The sequence below is a fragment of the Hemibagrus wyckioides genome, linkage group LG24 (assembly GCF_019097595.1).
Source record: "Hemibagrus wyckioides isolate EC202008001 linkage group LG24, SWU_Hwy_1.0, whole genome shotgun sequence".
NCBI lineage: Eukaryota > Metazoa > Chordata > Actinopteri > Siluriformes > Bagridae > Hemibagrus > Hemibagrus wyckioides.
The window spans coordinates 9,929,416-9,950,571 of NC_080733.1; the positions used below are offsets into that span (position 1 = coordinate 9,929,416).

A 21,156-nucleotide genomic window follows, 5' to 3' on the forward strand; every position below is an offset into this window, starting at 1 on the left:
ACACGACGAATGACAAAGAGTCGTGGCGCTTTTAACCACGTTTAATGAACATTTTTGCACATTTTAATTAAGAAATGCTGGGATAGAAATGCTTTAGAGTTTCTGACGCTAACTTCACCGTGTATTTTACACGCATCTTTGTTTTTGTTTTTTTGTTGTTTTTTTTATCTTCAAAGCACCGACCCCGTTTCATTGTAGGGGATTTGATTCCCGGGTTTTGAAGAATCGACTCTTTTGGGAATCAATTCCAAGCCTCGCCCCCGATTCTACTGAGTCGAGAGAAGTGACTTGTTTAGTGTGTGACGAGGAAGAAGAGCTCTTATAGCGCTAAAAACCCCGCTCCTGTCCGCCTTCTCAGCGATTGTCACGTGATTTCAATGTTCAGCCTGATTGTTGTAAGTAGCTATAAATCCCTTCTCCTTTTTCGCCTTTTTTCGGGAAACGGTTCAGCAAAGAAAACGCATTTATTTCCCTTGCAGCAGCAGCAGCAGCAGCAGCGTCTCAGGGTCCGTGTAGTTAGCTAACATTCAATCGCAGTTAGCCGGCCACCCAAGTTAGCTAGGCTAATGGTTAAATGTGGCAGCCATTTGCGAGCACGAGACATTTCAGAGGCACTTATAACCTACCTGTTTAGCAATGTTTTATTACAGCATAATAAATTAGCTTATTTATGGATTTCCAAGTGTGTCACAGAGGTGGATCACTGTGTACCTCTGGTTGTAGTTCAGCCTGGTTAGCTGGCTGGTTAACTAGCTGGCCAGCCACGCGTTCCGTCTGACTGCCAGTTAGCTAGCAATAAAAAAGCTACAGATGTCTGGAGTATCTCGTGCTTGATTGTCATTTCTCAACGTTAAGCTCGTGGTTTTGTTTATTTGTTTGTTTGTTTTGTTTTGTTTGTTTGCACTTTACCAGATCCTAGTGAGAGCTGTATGTTAAACTCGCTAGCTGTTCATGTTAGCGCGGTTGATGTTGAGACCGCTTCCGCCGGCTGGTTAACAACATTAACTATCTGAGCCAGCCTTGTCTAGTTGTCTAGGTTTAACACAGATGTTTTCTCAAACACGATCATACATACATACATACATACATACATATATATATATATATATATATATATATATATATATATATATATATATATTACACAGAGAGAGAGAGAGAGAGAGATTAGAACAGTTCCTGGATTTTCAGTAAGAGAGTTCAGCTAGTTTGAAGTCTGCAGTTAGCATAGGATTTTATTTAGACCTCTATTCACCTCCTTTTTATTTCGAGGTGCTGGTTAGCCAGTCAGTAATCTTTGTTTTTGTTTTGTTTTTTCATTCTCTAAACTTGTTTGTGTGAGAGATGCGCTAGTTAAGTTTGCTGTGATCTTTGATATAACGCAGCACATAGATGTGTGACTAGTGTGAACAAGTGTGCTGCAGACATGTCTGGACACGTGCAAGGGCATTAAAGGGAAAATAATTCAACCTTTTTAGACAAAACGGATCATTTTTAATAAAATTGGTTTATTTAAAGCGACCAAAGATCCATGCGCTAACAGTAAGGACACTCCTTTCCTGTTAGTGGGCAGTGAACGTCATTAACCCTTCCTCACACCACATCAGTCAGATAATAATGATGGCTAGACTGAGTGAGATTAAATAGTACATTATTTAGTCTCTTCCTACTATAAAATAATTTTTAATGCTCTGTGCATGCATACTGGCATTTTATTCCATGATTTACGCTGACTCCTTAATAGCACAGTTTTATTACTACATTTCATTATTGAATTTCTTTAACTGATGAACAGCACAGTTTTTATCACTTTATAGCTACATTTAGTGTTGTGGCACATCTGCAAAGACCATTGAAGTTGCTGTTATCACGTAACGTTATAGCAGCTATAAAGAGTTTGAGTCTGTCTTCAGCAGCATCTATCTTTTCTCTTCTCTCTCGCTCTCGCTCTCTCTCGAAGTTGATAAGATGAAAAAATGCAGCTTCTGATGTTACCAAGAAACAGGAAAGGGCAAAGTTGTCTGTCCGAAGGACTCTTCCGTGATGGAGTACATTTTGAAACTGTTTAATTATTAAGCCTAGATTTTGTTGAGCATTTGCCATACAAGTTCCTTTGTTAGTTGTTATTATAGAAATGGTAATATAATCTTAATATACATTTCATATAAACCTGTTTTGTATTACAGCTGCTGTTGAAAATTAATCACACGGAAAATGTCTCCTTTTAAATCTCCCGACTTGTTCATTGCATTTTCACTATACAGCTGATTTTTAGAGCCAAGTATTTATATGACTGTGTTACAGCAACCTTTAACACTCATTTATATAGTTGGTTAAACTTACACTAACCACATCATTACTTTTTAGCAATGCAAGTCTTTATGCTTCATCATAGTGTCTTACAATCGTATAATTAACATTTAACTTGGAGGCCATTTCACTGTTGCTTAACATCATCAGTCACAGATCTTACCGCTTCGTTAACGGAAGCAAAAGCAGCTCAGTAGATCTTAGACATGGAAAGCCGTCTACTCTGCAGTTTCCTTTCCCTCCAAATGAACTGTGGTTTTAAAATTTTCTGCGTCTCTTCACATCAACGGCAAAAATCTATACACAAAAAAACTCAAAATGAAGCCTACAAATAATATAAACAACGTAACGTTTGCTGAAGTATTGCACTGTTATCAAGTGAATGCTTTGGGGAAACTGAACATGAACCACAGAGATTAAGAGATTTCTCTTAACTAAAACAAGAATGCACCTGTTTCCAAAATAACCGTTTGACATTTCTAGATTTATTTACTTTAGGTGACAGGGTTTGAAAAATATTGTCTTTGTGATCGTACACCATATATGTATACATATAGATACACACACACTATATTGCCAAAAGTTTTGGGACTTTTCGTCCAGCATCAGTGTCTGACCTCACAAATGCACTGCTAGAGGAATGGTCAAAAATTCCCATAAAAGCACTCCTATATCTTTTGAAAAGCCTTTCCAGAAGAGTTGAAGCTGTTATAGCTTTAAAACTCCATATTACATTCATGTGCATGTAAAGGCATATGTCCCAGTTTTGGCCTGGCTCGCAGTCTCTGCTCTAATTCATCCCAAAGGTGTTCTATCAGGTTGAGATCAGGACTCTGTGCAGGCCAGTCAAGTTCCTCCACACCAAACTCTCTCATCCATGACTTTATGGAGCATGCTTTGTGCACTGGTATACAGGAAGGGGTCATCTCCAAACTGTTCCCACAAAGTTGGGAGCATGAAATTGTCCAAAATGTCTTGGTATGCTGAAGCATTAAGAGTTCCTTTAACTGGAACTAAGGGGCTGAGCCCAGCATCTGAATTAAGTGATTTGGAGGGGTGTCCCAAAACTTCTGGCAGTATAGTGTTTTTTTGTTTTTTTTTTTGTTTTTTTTTTTTAAGTTAACTGTTAAAAATGTTCTCCAAGTTTATCTCAAGGTTTCTAAACACACTGTGATGAACTTTTTCCTCTTCGTTCAGTGGAAATTCTCAGGAATCTTCAGGACTTCTGAGTACATGGAATGATCCATATATAGGTACCATTTATATGAGAAGATCCGTTTGACTTCCATCCAGCCTCTTAATCTTAATCTCCTTCCTGCGACTATGTTCATTCTAGATATCAGCTTTTTTTGTATTTTTATTTAAATTGTACATTTTTTTTAAATTTTATGTCTTGTGGGGGTGCTGCGCTAGATGGCACATGTTAAATGGTATGCTTTAATCCTGTAATGTAGGTAGATGAGGGGGACATGTAGATACATAGCCTAACACAAATCATTAGTTTCATCTAACTTGTATATACAACCTAGGTTTGTTTTTTTGTATGAATATTAATGTCTAGGTGAAATCTTTCTTGAGTATCACTTTATTGCCCGATATGAAATTTTTTCACTTTTCAGAATGATTAGATCGTACAAGCGTGTGAAATCCGTTTTTGAGTCTGTATGGTTTTTGTAAAAGGATCAGAAGAAAATAAACTGTACACAAAGTACAGTACACAGAAGTGGCAACAGCAAGGAAGTGACCTGAGTTGTGGCAGCATTTGCAATTGTCTGCGCCTTTACAGAAAGCAGGTCAGCATTGCCATCTGAGCAGCAGAGCTTCTCACAGTCTGCTTTTGGTTGAGTTGGTATGCCGTTGTTTTTGTCTTCGGTTTTTGGGTAGAGCTCCAATACAATCTGTCACAGCACAAATTGCCAGGTGATATTAAAAATGTACAGTTTTGTACAAGTATTGATGCCGTGTTTGTTTTAGGCACAGTCATTAAAGTCAAAGTCATATTTTAACATTGTACACATTTGTGTTGTTAGTTTGTCAATGTCTTACGGTCAAATGGAGCTTCACAGTTTGTTGACAGTGAGGTCAGTTTTGGAAACTGTTGTTTTCTTGGCTATGCCGGTAGCAGCTACATATAGAGGTTGACTCAGCAGTTCAGTTTGTGTTTGGTTACCTTAGGAGTCACCATTTACATCTCATAGGGACGATTTGTTTGAATAATTGTTCAGTATTATATTTGTATAATGTCGATCAGTTGTAATTGTTCAAGTTATTATGTCAAATTTTGAACCTGGCAAGCCAAGTTGAATCATTTTCATCATACTGATACTACAATATAAAAGCGTACTTACTATGTTAAATTTCTCTGCATTCTCAACAGCTACAAGCAAGCAAACTGTATTAGCTATACAGCCGTCATCTTCTCAGCTTTTTTCCAAGCTTTATTTTTCTTCATTGATAGCTCTCATTTAATAAAAAGCCGGAGGAACAGAAGCAGCTTCGGACCACACACCTGCTGAAGGATTGTCACTTTGTGTTATGTCTAAACTTTGACAGAGCTTTGTTGGTTGAGAGAGCTTTGTGAAGAGTTATTGTTGCTGTAGAGTAAAGCAGATATTATTTTAAGTTTTATTCGATCTCCTCCATGCTTAATCAATAATAATCAGCCATAACTGGATCAGCCACAACTGGATACATCACAGATACTGCAATGATGTCACTGGCAAATATGTCCCCGATGACCTTCAGTTCTGAACTCCACATATTTGTCATCTGACTGTGGGTTATGCTCAGTACATGCAAAATATAAAACACTAGCAGTTGAATTCCAAAAGATTTTACTGCAAAAGCAACTCCAGCATCCACTACATCTGAGCTACACGATATTGCCAAAAGTTTTGGGACGTCTGCCTTACATGCACATGAATGTAATATGGAGTTGGCCCGCCTTTTGCAGCTGTAACAGCTTCAACTCTTCTGGGAAGGCTTTCCACAAGGTTTAGGATTGTGTTTATGGGAATTTTTGACCATTTGGCACATTTGTGAGGTTAGGCACTGATGTTGGACGAGAAGGTCTGGCTCGCAGTCTAATTCATCCCAAAGGTGTTCAAGGTTAAGGACAGGACTCTGTGCAGGCTAGTCAAGTACTTTGCTCATCCATGTCTTTATGGACCTTGGTTTGTGCACAGTCATGCTGGAACAGGAAGGGGTCATCCCCAAACACAAAGCAAGAAATTGTCCAGAATGTCTTGGTATGGTGAAGCATTAAGAGTTCCTTTCACTGGAACTAAGGGACCAAGCCCAACCCCGAAAAAACAACACTTGAATTCAATTATTTGGAGGGGTGTTCCAAAACCCTTGGCAATATAATATACAGTCCATTTGAGATCCCTCATTAATGGACTCTTGAAGTGTAGGGCAGACCAAGGCACCGATTCCCTGTTCAGTGTCTCTTGGCAGTGGCACCTGTCTTGTTGCTGGTGTTGTCATGTACAGCTGGTAGCACTTTGCACTCCTGGGCCCGACCCCATTTTCTTTATTAAAATATTCCCTGGTGTTGTGTACAGCTTGATGCACTGCTGTTGCTTCTCGTCAGTGATGAAATGGCCTGTGATGCCATGTACTCTGTAGTCAGTACACTTAGATGTGTAATACATTTTGTAATGCATCCTCCTCCTCGTCAAACACTCCTTGTCCCAGTTGTCTGTTTTTATATTTAGAACTATTCTCTAGAGGTTCCTTTCAGATAAGACAAATAAAAATACTGTTCCACCCCAGGTAATTGCATAAAGTTATGTTGTTCATTGTTAGTTTATGAGTCATTTATTTTTGTGCACACGATAGATATTAAAACCTCCCAACAAGTGTCAGATCTTTTACTCTCCAAAATCACCCCCTTTCCCAGGCTGATAATGATCAACGTGGTGATGGTAGCTCAGTTGTTTAACTTTCAGTTATTTTATCATGTTTTTGGTAGAATGATTCCCAAACCAACAGCAGAGGACTGGCCCTTAAACTAACACATGATTTATCAATTATGAGTCTGACCTCTTCAGCGGGATTACATTATTATATTACATGCCTAATGTCTTGTGTGTGTATAGTAACTCTAGTATGAGGTGGTGTCAAAAATTGTTAGCTTGATAAATCTTGGGAATGTTGGGTCCAAGGTTGCTGTTTTGTGTCTGATTTAGATCAGTAGAAACCATCTATGTTTTTTTAAAGCATTTGTGTAGATGCTGGCATTTGTAGCTTTTAACGACGGTATGGTTTATCAAACTGATCGGTAATGGGCCTTCCTACTTGGTCAGTAATCTATTTGCTTGATGTCTAGTTGCATGATGGGTTGCTGAAAGGTTATTTTATTTTTAGAAGCAATTTTTGTGCGATCAGTGATCGAATGTTGAGGTGGATTGTAAGTGGAGAATCCTCCTTTCATGGTTAGAAAGCACTTGAGGAATGTAGGCAGACGGGCCGCCGGAATGCGTGTGGCCTTAAGCACATGGCTTCAGGTGTATTTATAGCTGTTAAGCCTATATTCATCGGTTATATTTTAAGCCACGATTAAATGCTGTGTATCTCAGGCGGTGTTAATTATGCGTGAAGAATCTGCCACCGAAAAAATATGGCCATCTTTTATCCCGTCTTAAACCTTCATCTGTGTGCAAGCTTTTTAGAAAAGCTTTACTTAGCATTGTCGCTTATTGTCCCTTGAGTTTTGTCGAGTATGCAATTTTAAGCGTTTCTGTTCTCTACAATTCAAGTTCCTCTTCCTGTAGTCAAGTTTCATTAATCTCCTGTGTTGCTGTAGCAGATACAAACCTGACCACAAAAACACCCAGCTGACACTAGTGTCAGGACATGGTTAAGTATTTAGCAGCTGGTACCGGTCAAGTGAATGTTTTCCTTTATCTCATTCGGTATGCGAAATAAGTTTTAAACGTTACCAGTTAAATTACATGGATATAAAGGGAAATGTTTCACCTAGCTCTTTTTTTTGTAACTGCAAATTCCTTCATGAGTGTTGGCAACGCTTAACCTTTAATCTTCCTTGGGATTGTCGGAAACAAAGCGGCAGAGCTCTCAGGTTTGAGTAGAAACACCTTCAGGCGAAAAGAATGCAGATTGAGCGGTATGTTTTTACATCTTTCCAACTTGTCGTTTTATGTGGATCCACGCGTGTGTGTGTGTGTGTGTGCGCAACAATGCACTTTGAAAGAAGTAGAGTGTCCTGTCTGTGTCTGGTCACAGGCTGCGGATCTCTTGCATCAGAACGATTGTGGAATTTAACCTCTCGAATGTTAGGACAATCATGTGGGTTGGTGTTGGGGCAACTGCGTGGGTTTAGTGACTTCATGGTATATGGCGGTGGTGTAAAGCAGATCAAACTGGTTTTAAGACCTTGGACCATGGCCACTGTAACATCACAACTGAACCAGTGCCAAGTTGTCAGCACACCAAGTGAAACATGGGGAATACTTATACATGTGTAAATGTCAGCCTAAAGATGCCTGCAGCTTCATATTTATGTTGCTGTAATGAGAAATCGAGCACACGTGGGTTTAATTCAAGAGAGTGCCATGCCTAGATATATTAAACTTTATTTTTAAAAGATTTGTCTAGTTGTAAAGTCACAGTAAGGCTGTAATATTTAACCAGAAATGTTTTGTCATGATTTGAATGTCTTGTGTTTTAATTAGTGGCTCTACACAAATGACGTTATGATCGACCCCCATCAATTACAGACATCTAGAATTGTATGCTAATGGTGTGTGTGTTATTCTATTACTCTATTAGACTTTATAAATGCCTGTTAAGGCTTGCTCAGGGTATTTTGTTGTTTTGTGAAATAATCTTCCAGGCCTGATACCTGCACCTGGTGTGGACGTCATCAGGACCGTGCACTTACACTTTAAACACAAACATGAGGGAAAGTTTCCAGTTATTGGATGTCTCGTGTGCCTTTGTGCCACACCGTTATCAATAGGTTGTTTTGCCCTTTTGATGCACTTAGTGAATCAGCGATTAATGACAGTACTATCTCAAGGGGAACACTGTCACCTTGGCCTGAGAACACAGTTAGTGTGTACTGGGTCAGAACGTTTGTCCTCTGCAGTTATGAAAGGGTAGGGTTTATATATCTGGGAGGATGTGGGTGGATGTTTTACCTCTAGGTGTGATTGGTATACTGTACACACCTCAGTGCATGGTAGCTGTCCTTTGCTGCTTGTCCTATGAAATGCTTTGAATCAGGGTAGTTATGACACTGAAGTTTTGACTTTGATAACAAGGGTAGGTTGTACCTGGTAGGTTGTTGCTGTATCACTCTTCTGTAACATATCAATACTTTGGCAATGAATGAATGAGTAATTTTGAGCATGCATAATTTAAACATGGTGTAGGTTAATGTAAATGTCTCAAGTTCTCCTTAAATACATGCCCCAAAATGTTTGTTGTAGCAGTTACTGTAACCACTGCATGTTCAACATCGGAAATAGAGTCAAATGTATGTGGGGAGTGGTTGTGATATTCACATACCACATGCATTGTTCTTCAAAATGTTTTTCTATGTCCGTTATCTACCCTCCGTTCCTGCTTCCAACACTCGGTTCGGCTACAATATGACAGTTCAGTGATTCCTCTTCATGTCTATGTACAGCAAAACAGTGCCTCGTACTTTATACCTGTATAAACCCAATAAGATGGTTTCCCATTTCATATTTCATAAGTTCATGTAAGTCTGTGTCTAAATTATCATGCTTGTCTGCCATATATCTGTCAGGTTGCCAGCCTATCGCGAGCCTACTGTCTCTATTGCTGCTGGATATTTGGAATTTCCTTCGGGATCAATAAAGTGTCTGTCTGTCTGTCTGTCTATCTATCGGATGTTTGCCATGGATTTCTAACACCTTTTGCATATTTGGTTGCATTATGTATTTCTATATATAAGGTAAGAAAAAAATATGCACAGGTCTTTAATCCTTTTTTGTCCCCATAAAGCTGAAAGCACAAACTGTGTTATCATTAGCCTATGCATTTTGATTCACTTGTAGGCAGAATGCAGTGCTTGGCCTTTTTTAAATGCCAAGAGTCTCAAGCGATTTGTTGGGTATACATTTCAAGTCTTTTAAAATCTAAAAGGACTTTTTTTTTTTTTTGGTCCCAAGGGTGCAGACTTTTGCACTGAAAAAAATCTCAATTTTAACACATAAAGGCAAAGCTGGATATACAGCATCTTGCTTATCTCTTTTAGGCCATGTATGTACAGCAAAGATGGTTGAAGATCCATTGTCAAATTGGCAGAAAATTGCTTGCCATCGTACATTTGCATTCTGTTTTGAAACATTTTCAAATGGGGATAAAAACAGGGGTAAAAATCCTGCTGCTAAATCCAGCTCTAGTCTTAGCAGAAGTGTATAGGTATGTGACTTGGCATGTTTCCTATCTCCCTCTGTCGTGCTGCTGTTCTTGCTGTCCCCCAGCCCAAGGCCACTAATCTCTCCCAACCTATCCGTAGGCTGTCCGAGATAAAGCTTCACGCTACAGCTGCAGCCCTGTCCTGGGAAGGAGCTAGTCTATACAGCTGACTCAGATATTACCAAAGCCTTCATACACCACCTCATGCAGTGACTGGGTCTGGACTAAATCCAGTTGGTTGCTAGTTGGGGGTTTTTTCCGCCACCTGTAACTTTCCGCTGATTACTGCTGTCATCGGTAGACACAATAATTGCTGTGCTGGTAAAAGGTATCAGATTATAATGTTTGTTTATTATTAAATAAATACTGATACAGAGAGGTAAATGACAGTCCAGTTTTCCAAGTATTCAAATGGAACAAACTCATAGCATCAATATCTCACTTTAGGTGTGTACACACATTTTTCCATTCTTTACAGAGTTAAAACATTAATACCAATTCAATACTAGAACAAAAAACTGCAGCAATATTGCATGTTCAGCACTCAAATATCAACTCGATATCATTTTGCTTTGTTTCAAGTCTACTCTATCATGGTCTGCTTGGCATTAAGAATTATATCAGACTTAAATTTAAAATTTCTTATGAATAGTTTTGATTCATTTTCTATTACATCATCTTGGACATGACTTGACTTGGGCAGTTCTTTATGTAGACAGCAGTACACACACACACAGAGTCATTTACAAGTCATTTAAAAACATGATTGCACCCGCTACAAAGGAGTTTTTCGATCTGTTTGATTTGCACAAAATGTATAGGTGGCATCAGAAAGGACTAACTGGTCCTTCTTAGTCACCTTATGATCGTAAATTCGTGTGATAGTCCTTAAGTCTGTCCCCATTGTCTTGCTGCACATGAGGATGCAAGTTTTATATAAATGTGTTTATTCTAATATCTTCTCATTTCTATAATAACAGTAGTGGTTTGTATGATGGACTGAAGTACCATTTTTTCGATATCGTGAGATTTGTTTAGCATTTTTGGAAGTTGTTTTGAATATCATGTTTTCCGTCCAGAGATTTAGAGGAACAGGGCTGTGTGAGTCCTCTGTAACATGGCAAGATGAATTTGTTTTGTTAATTTCAAGAGAGAAGAAAAAGAGAAGCAGGTGTGAGAACAACTGTTTCAACAGTCTACTCGTTGTAATGTAAGTAATAGCAAGATAATTGTGTTTAGAAGGTGTTTAGACTTCCTGTAGCCAGACGTATCTCTCTAAATTGATAAAACGTGTAAAAATGTGTTTTTTTTTATTTTAAAAAAGTTAGCTTAGGAAAATGACTGTGATATATAAGAGGAATGAGACGCTTCGGGGCATTATAGGGAGAAAAGTGTTGTGTAACTCAGCTTGGTGTTGGGCCTCATTCCTTACTTGTTTTATTGCTTGCTTATTTTAGGGTGTTGTTTAATAGTGAAGTTAAATTCTTATTATCTTTCTGGCTCTAACCTTCAGCTAATCAGCTGCTCACAGGCAGCTCTTCAGTCCTGTGAGTCCTTACATGCTGTGACCTCTCACCATGGCTCTTTGGGTATCTGTGCAGCTCGTGGATGTGTTTCACCAAAAGACACAGTACAGTACAGCTCAAGTGCCTTGGAAGGATTTGTAGCTTAAATTGAAGGGATCTGTGGAGGATTAGCACTCTGGAGTAGGGCATGTTAGCCCTTCCAAAGCCCCTTAATCCCTCATGTTATCTACAAGCAAGGGAGAAGTGGAACAAAGCATTGAGGAAGAAGGCTTTTCAGGCCACTTTTGATAAACCCAGCATGTTGTACCTTTTGTAAGACAATCGCAGATTTATGTAGAATTCATTCTCCGTTTACTATACAGTATTGATTGGTTCTTTTCTTGCTGTTGGATTACATTTTCTACTACACAGGAAGCCTGGATCTCATAGCTAGTCTAAACTTTTAACGTTCAGGCTAGCATTGCAGGCATGTGTTATGAATAAGGAGAATACCCTAGTTCAATAAGTGCCAAGTCATCCTTCCTAGAGTTCTCGACTCTCCAAACAGCTATCAACTTTTTGGACTTGTGTGTTCCCTGTATTCATAGATAGCCGTCCTCATTATCATACATTATCACAGCGTACGCAAGGAGACACGGCAGCCAGGCTGTTTTCTCTATTTCCCAGCTGCACAGAGCAGTCTGTGAAGAAAAGAGAATAAGGAACAGATAATGAGGACACTGAGAAGAGTGAGTAACATAAAAAGAAGAGTGGCACTGTTGCTGTGTGTACTCTGTGAACTCTTTGCTAGTTAACGAGAAGCTGCATTTCACAGAACACTGAGCCATTTCTGAGAAGTTCACATTTTTCGTTGTCTGTTCATTTTGCATACAGCTGGTGTGTGTGTGTGTGTGTGTGTGTGTGTGTGTGTGTGTGGCTGACGAAGTGTGTTGTGTGAAGGTTTCTAACACAGCAGACACCTCATAGGGGTTTGCCTTGGTGCCGCAGTGGTATTACACCGGAAGGTGTTTTCTGCTAACAGCACAGTTTAACACCTGCAGAAAATGTTTCATTCAAGTAAGCTGAATGTAATTTAATATACTGGTAATTTTTTCATTTTAATGGGCAAAATGTAAACCATAAGCTGTTGTTTCTTCAGAGAGCAAAATCATGTTGACAGTGTTTAGAATGCAGCTTGATTGAATCATTTGAGTGCTTTTTGACGATGGAGAAGGAGAGAATGGCCAGACTGGTTCAAGCAGACAGGAAACGTCCAGTAACCATAAATAACCACTCTTTACAACTGTGGTGAGCAGAAAAACATCTCAACGTTCTCATTGAGCAGAAAAACATCTCAGTGTTCAGTCTAGGGCACAGCTACTGTCAGATTGTTTGTTTGAAAAAAAGAAAGGTAAAACACTAAATGAGATTATTATACATTATATATATATATAGGATGTCAGTGTTATGTGTCAGCTTGTTAAATCTCTGTACTATTGAGTTTTATATATTTGGTTAGGATTATGGAAGCCTTGTGAGGGTGGCATTACACTGTGTATCATATGTTACTTCTCATGATGAGTTTAACCCATCAACAGTTTGGCCATAAGGACTTGCCATTTCTCTTCATGCACACATCTACACTGCACAGATGGAGAAGCAAGAGAAATGTAATTACAGGAAGGCTTGCAAATGTGGCAGCTTGATTTGCAAGAGTTCCCAGCAGATCAGAGGAACTATTTAAAGGTTCAGGCTAAACAGCTGCAGTGCTGTTTACTGGATGGTAAGCTGAAGTATGCTATGTAAAAGTGTTCCTGATGACCCTGTTAATTTGCCTAAGTACAGTGCAGTGTGTACTGTAAAAGTGTGTCTTGTGCTGCGTCTCAGTTGCCCTGTGGGAGTACTTTAGGTTCAGTTATCCTCTTTGAACCAGTGCTTTAGTTGGGGCTCTTTGTTACAAGCTTGAGAATGCTTCTCTTGATTTTCTTAGCCCAGGTCTTGTTCGCCTGGTCTCCTTTGACCCAGTCACACGACCTCGTACCTCACTCTCTATTTAAAATGATCTGTTCGACTGTGGGCCGATCATTCAGCGGCCTGTTTTGGAAGTAGTTTTCGAGTCCGCCCTTTCTCCTATGAATTATAAGGTCACAGTCTAACCCAGGTTCTCTGAAGTTCTTTCACAGATGTTCATTGTCTGCGAATTGTGTCCAAAAGGCCGAGAATGACTGGACAACTTTTCCACAGTGCATGTTTTATACTACGTGTATGTCTGTAGTTCACTGGTTTGTTTCTTCTTTTCTTTTTTTTTTTCCCTCCTAGTAAAAAAGTTTTTGACTGTGTAACAGGCTAGGCGGCTTTCCTCTTCTTTTCCCAGCCTCATACTTTTTTTGTTTTATTCCTTTCATTCCCTTTTTTGTTTTTTCTGTCTGTCTGTAGTGGGCGGTATTATCCAGTATACCAGTTGTAATACTTTGTGTAAGGTGTGGGTTTTATCCATGTACTTGTTTTACCACTGAACTGAACTCTTTGTTTATGACAATAAAACGATATAGTTTCAGCTAATGGGCACAAAATGTGATGCATCAGAGCAAAAGGCTGAAAGATGTAGAAAGTTAAAAAACATGGTATATATTGTGGTGGTTGCAAGCACAACATTGTCTGTCTTTCACCCTGTCTGGTCTACGTAGTCCTGTCATTGGTTATTCAGTAATCAAATTAGTAATGATGGGAAAAGTTAATGACTCTGTTCCACTCTACTTAATATCAGTGAGATAGATAGCTTACTCATTTGTAGAGATGTCCAGCATCAGTTATTAGAACATACTGATGTCTCTATCCCCAAGGAATCATACTAGTATGTCTGTTTTTTTATATGTAGGATACGAGTTGTAGAGAGTGTCGCTTGCAGTGATGTGCATTTTCATATAGAAACAGTAATAAGTGCAGCATCACACCCTTGCGTGTTGTGTGAAGCCGGTGTTGGTGTCTGTTACACAGAACACAACTTGCCATAATAACCTCCAATCTCACTCTTCTCTAGCAGACAATATCATGCCTGTTTGCACAAATGAATAAAAATAAGTCTTTAACATGTAACACTATTGCTGTATATTCAACCTGTTCAATATAGTCTTTCACATCCTAAGCAGTTTACATTTGATTGTTTATGCAAGGTTTGTTTTGGACATAGAATATAAAATTCAGTGTTTCTAAAATGGAATGAAGACCAACTTCACTAACCACACTTAAAAAAAATAAAGAAAGAAAAACCCTGATGAATATGTACGAGTTTGGGCATCTATAATGAAGCACAATGAAAGTATAATCACTAGTGTCTCGCATTTTTCTAGAAATGACATTCAGGAAAATTGTGGCACCGGGTTTCATCCCTGGTTTGAATTAGATGTTATGTACATAAATAGATCTAAAGTTTAGATAATTTAATGTGTTTTGAAAGCTGGTCTTTGCGAACCTATTTATTTGAAGATGTAATTGCATTTGCGTTTGACTTTTTTATTCTTTCCTTCTCTCGACAGTGTTTCCGTGCAGATCCGGGCCGCACATTTATGGCGTTTGTGAGTGGAGACTTCTGCCATGCTCAGCACCTCACCATTGTGAACAAGTGAATCATCAGCCCCCCGCGGGACTACGCTACCCAGAAACCCCCCTGACAGCTAGCACTGAGCCCTGCCTGTCTCTCCTGAATCCCCCTGGGATTACGCGTAGTCCTCAGCCTGAGCGCAAACAAGTTCTCTCTCCCTCCCCTGCCACTTTCTGTCTCTACAGTCAATCCAAAACACCTCTCCTGAATGGGGTAATCTACAGTTGTCTCATTAGATGACTGAAGGATAGTCTCTCTTGTTTTCTTTTTTTTTTTTTTTTTTTTTTTTTAAATTTTTTAATTTAATTTTTTACTTTTTAAGTTCATTCCGTTTTATACATCGTTTGTGCACTGTGGACGAAACCATCCTCCATTTTTTTTTTTTTTTTTTTTTTTTTTTTTTATTTATTTTTTTTTTTGTAGTCCAGTGCCCTCCATCTCACCCACGCTCATTTTTCTTTTTGTTTTTGTTTAATTTATTTTTAATAAAAGTCCTTGCTGAATCTGAGCCAAAGTGTTTTTAAGGAACAGGAATCAAACATTTTTATTACTGTTTTAAAGCCGTCTTGCCAACATGAACCGCCCTGCCGCTGTTGAAATTACCTACGAGTGCATGAGATTCCTCATCACGCACAACCCTACCAACTCAACGCTCAACAAGTTCACAGAGGTAAGGGTTGTACATGTCGATCCTCCTCTAAGTGGGTGTGTGTGTGTGTGTGTGTAAGGCACAAGGAAGTAACCTGTGCTCCTCTGACTCTGCCCTTAAGGAACTGAAGAAGTTTGAGGTAAACACACTTGTGCGCGTGTGCGAGGCCACTTACGACAAGGCGCCTGTGGAGCGGGAGGGCATCCAGGTTCTGGTAAGCACTGTTGTTCAGGTTTCTTACTATAAGCCTCTTGCACTCTCAGATTACTCTGGAACACACACACACACACTTTGTCAACACACACTGACTAACTCTGGCTTGCTCTTTTAAGTAAACCCCCTGGAGCAGGGAAAATCCTAAGGAGCCGCCCCTACGTATGAGCCTCAGTAAAACAGAAGTGTAGTGTTCTGTCATACAGCTCAGTGGTATCAGCCAGGTTGCATTGTCTACCTAAACCACTGTCAGCATTTCCTCTTCCAGTACACAAGTCTGTACAAGAACAGTAAGCAGTGTAGTTAAATCCAGTTGGAATACAGTGTCTTGCCCTTAAAGCAGTTACACAGCAGGTGGAACCTACTACAAGCTGAATACCTAACAGTAACCTGAGTGGTCAGTAATTATTTTTTCTCAAGTCCACATCAAGAAAACACAACCTTCTTTAACCAACCGAAGAGAATCGCCCACAAACTTTGTTTCTATTGGGTCGCTAGAATTGAGAGTTTCGACACAGGGCAAAGTGAAAGTAACCGCTACCGGAAGCAAATTCGCATCTTTAACATCCCACATCCTTCCGTTCAGACTGAATTAACCTGCATCCAGATTTTGTTCTTCAAATGAACATGCATAATAATCAGTGTGCATCCACACACCAGCTGCAGTCATGCAGATCATTTGGCGAAGAATTCAGATGAAGATGATCTTCTCTATACAGAATATGAAATTTGTGCCAGTTTCATAAAGATCACAGAATAATGGTGGTCAGCTTCTGTTCAAAAAAAGTGCAAGTCATGCTTGGGTATGATGCATTTGTATAACTAGATAGCTATGAGAGAGGAGTGCAGTCAGGCAGAGACTAAGCCTGCTGAGTTATATTATTCCCTTTCTCCCTTGGCTTGGGGTGGGGCCTTTACACTGGGATATACTAAGAACCATGATGATTTGAGGTTGATGAGGTTGTACAATTATCCTGTCATGAATGTTTTATACTGTTCCAGCACAGATTTTAAACATCTGTTCCCGTGGACTGTTTTATTCCTTATTTTGTCAACTGCCAGATTGTAAATTGCTGTCTACTATCACGGTGTCACATACAGTCTATATTTTTTGCCTGTTTTGAAAGGATGTCATGAATAAACATTTAGACAGCTGTGAAAGTTCTAAAAGTCAGAATCTCTCTGTCTTGGCTATATGGTTGACAGAGGTTTATAGATTAAGAGAGAAGCCAGTAACTTTTTCTTTTCTTTTTTTTTTAAAAGGTGGAAATTTCCAACCCTTTCTTGTAATCCCATAAATGTTTGACCCAGCTCAGCAAACCCCTCGCTTTTTTTCTTTTCTGAAAATGTTATTTGGTCATGACCCAGCTAAACTAATTTAGGAATGAAAATGAAACAAATGTGCTGGAAATGAATAAAAGCCATGCAGTGTGGAAGGAAAGAAAAGAGCATTGGGTCTTGGAACCGTTATTGAACTCCTTTTTAGCAAGGAGTGCAAATATTCTGCACTCTCCATGGATCTCAGGCTTGTCGCCTATGTTTTTGTACAGAATGAATAAAAAAACAGTATAAGTTTTGTACCATGTTAAAATACCAGAGTGTGTTTTGCAGCTTGTGGGCAGGGGTGCGAGAGAGAGAGCATGAGATGTGTGAAGTAAAAAGAGAGAGAACTTGATTTAGCTGGCAGTGAGCAGAAATATAGTAAGGAAGCCACTCTTTCCTTTCCTTTTTTTTTTCCTTTCTTCTCTCACTCATTGTTGCAGTGATTGTTCTCCAAGGCCATGTTTCAACAATGAGTTTATCAGAGAACTGAACTGCTCCCTCCAGATGACATTAGACTTGTTCATCATTTTGGTGAACTCAATACCTCCTGCGTCAGAGCGCTTACCCAGCCTCCTTTTTTGTTTCCATTTCCCACTCACTGCCCCATGACTGTTTCACTCTCCCTTTTTTTTTTCCTCCCTGTCCTTATTGATCTCATCGTCCCAGCCTGATTATCTTTTAATTTCTGGACTGCCTCCTCCCCTTTTGGCCCAAACCATCTCTCCTGTTTTTTGCTGCTCAGGCTGGGAGGAGGTTGGCAGATCTCTGTGTTCAAGAATAGTTTGTGAGAAATCCATTCTTTTGCTATGTTTTTTAGCCCCGAGGTCCTCCTGGGCCTTTCTCTGTAACTCTTCAGTTTAGCTTAGAAGGAAGTGCTTCACAGCACAGACTTGGCATTGAGTGAAAGCACACCTCATCTGTATTTAACTCCCTGGTGTTTCCAGAACGTGTATGCGCTATGAAATAGATATGAGATGTTCATATGTGTGTACATGTTTTTTTTTCCTCCATACAGGACTGGCCCTTTGATGATGGAGCTCCACCCCCCACCCAGATTGTTGATGATTGGCTAAATTTGGTGAAGACCAAGTTCCGTGATGAACCAGGATGCTGCATTGCTGTGCACTGTGTTGCAGGATTGGGCCGGTAAATATGACCTTTACAGAAACGGGGAAAACACCTTTTCCTTGTCGCTATGGCTTACGCCGATGGCTCAGTTTAAACCGGAATTTCCTTCATCTAAACCTGTTTGCATATTAATGACATGGACAGGTGCTTACAAAAGTTCAATTTCCAGTATACATATCTCACAAAGATAGGTTGTTTAGAGCGGTGAAAATATTTGGGTTTGTGAGAAATGTTTAACCTCTGTGTGTGTGTGTGTCTCTCTAAATAGTGTTTAGTCCATTTGAATAGAACCTCTGCATTTTCCTCTTTGGTGCAGGTGAGAACACGGGACTAAACTGACCTATACCATTGAGCTGCTAACCTGAGCCACAAACTCGCCCAAAAGACAGAGGTGTTGAAATGCAGTGTGTTCTGACCAAACAAAAAGAGAAAAGAAATGGATGTGAAAAGTGTTTAGTAATAACTACTCATTATTTTTAATGAGTATCTAGTAAGCTATTGAGTGAGGCTCTATGTTCTCTATACTCATGGTTTTGTTGATTTCTACGCACACTTGGCCAAGGCTTGTTTACTTTTCTGTCATCATATTTCTGACCAGTGAATGAAGGGGGTTTTTTACAGCCTGTGTGTGTTTTTTCAGCTCTACAAACCTCAAGCCAAAGTTTTTCATAAAGGAACCAGAAGTATCAATTTTGGTCTAATTCAGGCTCAGGAACTGAACTAATAAGTGTGAAAACTCATTAACCGTCATAGAAACTGTGAACTACCTGAAGAGAAGCACTGAACAGTCAGAACAAGTAAACCCCACCCAGAGGTTACACACTGATGAATTCAGAATGAAACGGTTAGGAGATTACTGAATGGACAGTCAGCAGACACAACACTGACTATGCATGGAAATATCGTTTTCTCAATTAAGAGCCTTAAACACTCGGCATTTCTTTCCAATAATTCACGTGGCCACTTTCTTAGAGAATCCGGATCACCGTTATTGAAGCCCTGTTGACTTTGATTGGTGTTTGTAGCCGTTAATTTGACAAATTGTGGTTCCTGGCTGAAGGTCCTGAAGGGATTCTCATCAGTTATTTTTGCATGTATAGAATTTGGTTGGTTTTCATTGCAAATTATAATAGTGACTGAATGTAAACAGGAGACTGAGCAGTCCAGCATGTTCCTTGTTGCCATGAGATTCATAGTTCATATGAAAATGAAACACTCCTGATCACACAGCTTTTTGTTGAGTCCTGTGGGATCCCACCTTTTGTGGCAACCGGATACTGTAAACAGCATTTCTGCTTTTCGGATAAGTGAATATTTGTAGCTTGAATATAGTTTATTGTGGTTCTCAATATAGTTACTGTGAAGCTTAGACAGGCAGGCTGTGATTTTTACTGTTTTATTACAGTGGTGGAAATCACAACCCACAATATGGTGTTATTATAATTAGGAGTCCGTCTCTGTATTTTCCCCCCAAAAAAATAACGTTAATATTGTTTTGTTTTTTTTTTCTTTTCCTGTAGAGCACCTGTACTCGTGGCCTTGGCCCTGATCGAGAGTGGAATGAAGTATGAGGATGCAGTGCAGTTTATCCGGCAGTATGTAACATTCATGCACAGAATCTTTCTATTGGTACCGTTCATCTCTTGGCTTCACCGCTCACCCATCACCTGTTTTATTTTCAGGAAGAGACGTGGAGCCTTCAACTCCAAACAGCTTCTTTACCTCGAAAAATACAGACCTAAGATGCGCCTGCGTTTCAAAGATGCCAACGGTCACAACTGCTGCATCCAGTAAAGTGCCAGTTGTATGCGACTAGTGGGAAAAAAAATGTACCTAGTGCAAGCTGTGGGCAATTAATGTGATGGTTAATATTCCGAGTCATGACTAATCGAAATACCGAGATGTAACAAATTAAACCTGATCTGTGGATTCACCAGCTGAATGAATGAGAGAGGTCAAAGCACACAGATATGGTGCCTCCTGGATACCAGTGTACCAGTCATGGATATAACACAGCAGTTCCTCATGACTTTCCCAATGTCCAATCATGGGATAACTTTCTATTCTCCATTATTCTAAAATGAATTATTTTAACCATTATGAAAAGGTGTGTGTTTGTGTAATGCTGTTGGTTGTGATTAAATTGAACATTGCTGTTATAATTGGACAAGAGGATATACACAATTTTCAAAAGTCAGTGCAAAGAATATTTTTAGTTGCTGAAAAGGACCAAAAGAGTTCTTTTTCTCCAATTCCTGAAGTCACTTTTTAATTTAGGGTCAGGATGGGTTATAAATGTCAACTCTATTTATTCACTATAATTATCAAGTCTTGTCAGAAGTATGGTTGGGGCCAGGACACACTTTTTTTCCCCCTTTAATGGAGCCATGTTCTTTCATTTTAGTTTTCTGAATCTCTGGGGAGTGCAATATTCAGTCCAGTTTAGAAAAGCAATCATTCTTTAGGACTATTCTACATGCGCGCGCGCACACACGCACACACAGAGGAGAATGGCTTGGTTTAGGTACTTTTCAATTGCCATGTATGCTTTCTCTTTAGTAGTGGGTCAGTTGAAGGCTTTGCTGTAGGCCTTGACTGTCCATACACTTTTGCTGTGACCCTATTGTTCAGCCCATAGGCACACTCAAGGAAATGACAGATGGGAAACTTTTTTTTTTTTAATTTTATTTTTTAAATCTTTGCCCCCATTTTGAAAAGATCCCCATCTTGTTTTTAAAATAAATAAATTGATATGAACTAACCTTTGTCTTTTGTGTTTTTATATTGTATTTTATATGATATTTGATATTGTTTTTTTTTGTGCGCGCGTGAGAATATTTCTCTCGGTTAAAGATCTAACATTATGAAAATGATCTCTTAAGTGTACCTCAATCATGTTTCAGGTGAATAATATAACTGACATACAGTATCTGTAGGCGAGAGAGAGAGAAAAGGGAATTTTTAATGGGAGTGTCTTGATTCTATTTGTCTATGGTGCTTTGTTCCTCAGTGCT

The 21,156-nt window shown here is 39.3% G+C and overlaps 1 protein-coding gene across 2 annotated transcripts; it reads left to right on the forward strand.

The window, feature by feature from the left end:
• Window positions 1-236: 236 nt before the first annotated feature.
• ptp4a2b (protein tyrosine phosphatase 4A2b) lies at window positions 237-20,903 on the forward strand. Of its 2 annotated transcripts, none has more exons than XM_058377338.1 (7): window positions 237-395; window positions 14,765-15,042; window positions 15,391-15,499; window positions 15,600-15,692; window positions 18,030-18,160; window positions 19,663-19,737; window positions 19,825-20,903. In XM_058377338.1, the coding sequence occupies exons 2-7, from the start codon at window positions 15,038-15,040 to the stop codon at window positions 19,934-19,936; spliced, it is 525 nt and encodes a 174-aa protein (XP_058233321.1). In that variant the 5' UTR covers window positions 237-395; window positions 14,765-15,037; the 3' UTR covers window positions 19,937-20,903. The 2 variants fall into 2 exon arrangements, with proteins under 2 accessions (XP_058233321.1, XP_058233322.1); XM_058377339.1 differs by lacking the exon at window positions 237-395 and adding an exon at window positions 7,292-7,438.
• Window positions 20,904-21,156: the final 253 nt, after the last annotated feature.

Coding starts and splice junctions, on each gene's coding strand:
- ptp4a2b (XM_058377338.1), top strand. Junction 15,693..18,029: donor GGGAGGGCATCCAGGTTCTG/GTAAGCACTGTT, acceptor TCCTCCATACAG/GACTGGCCCTTTGATGATGG. Junction 19,738..19,824: donor GCAGTGCAGTTTATCCGGCA/GTATGTAACATT, acceptor TTTTATTTTCAG/GAAGAGACGTGGAGCCTTCA.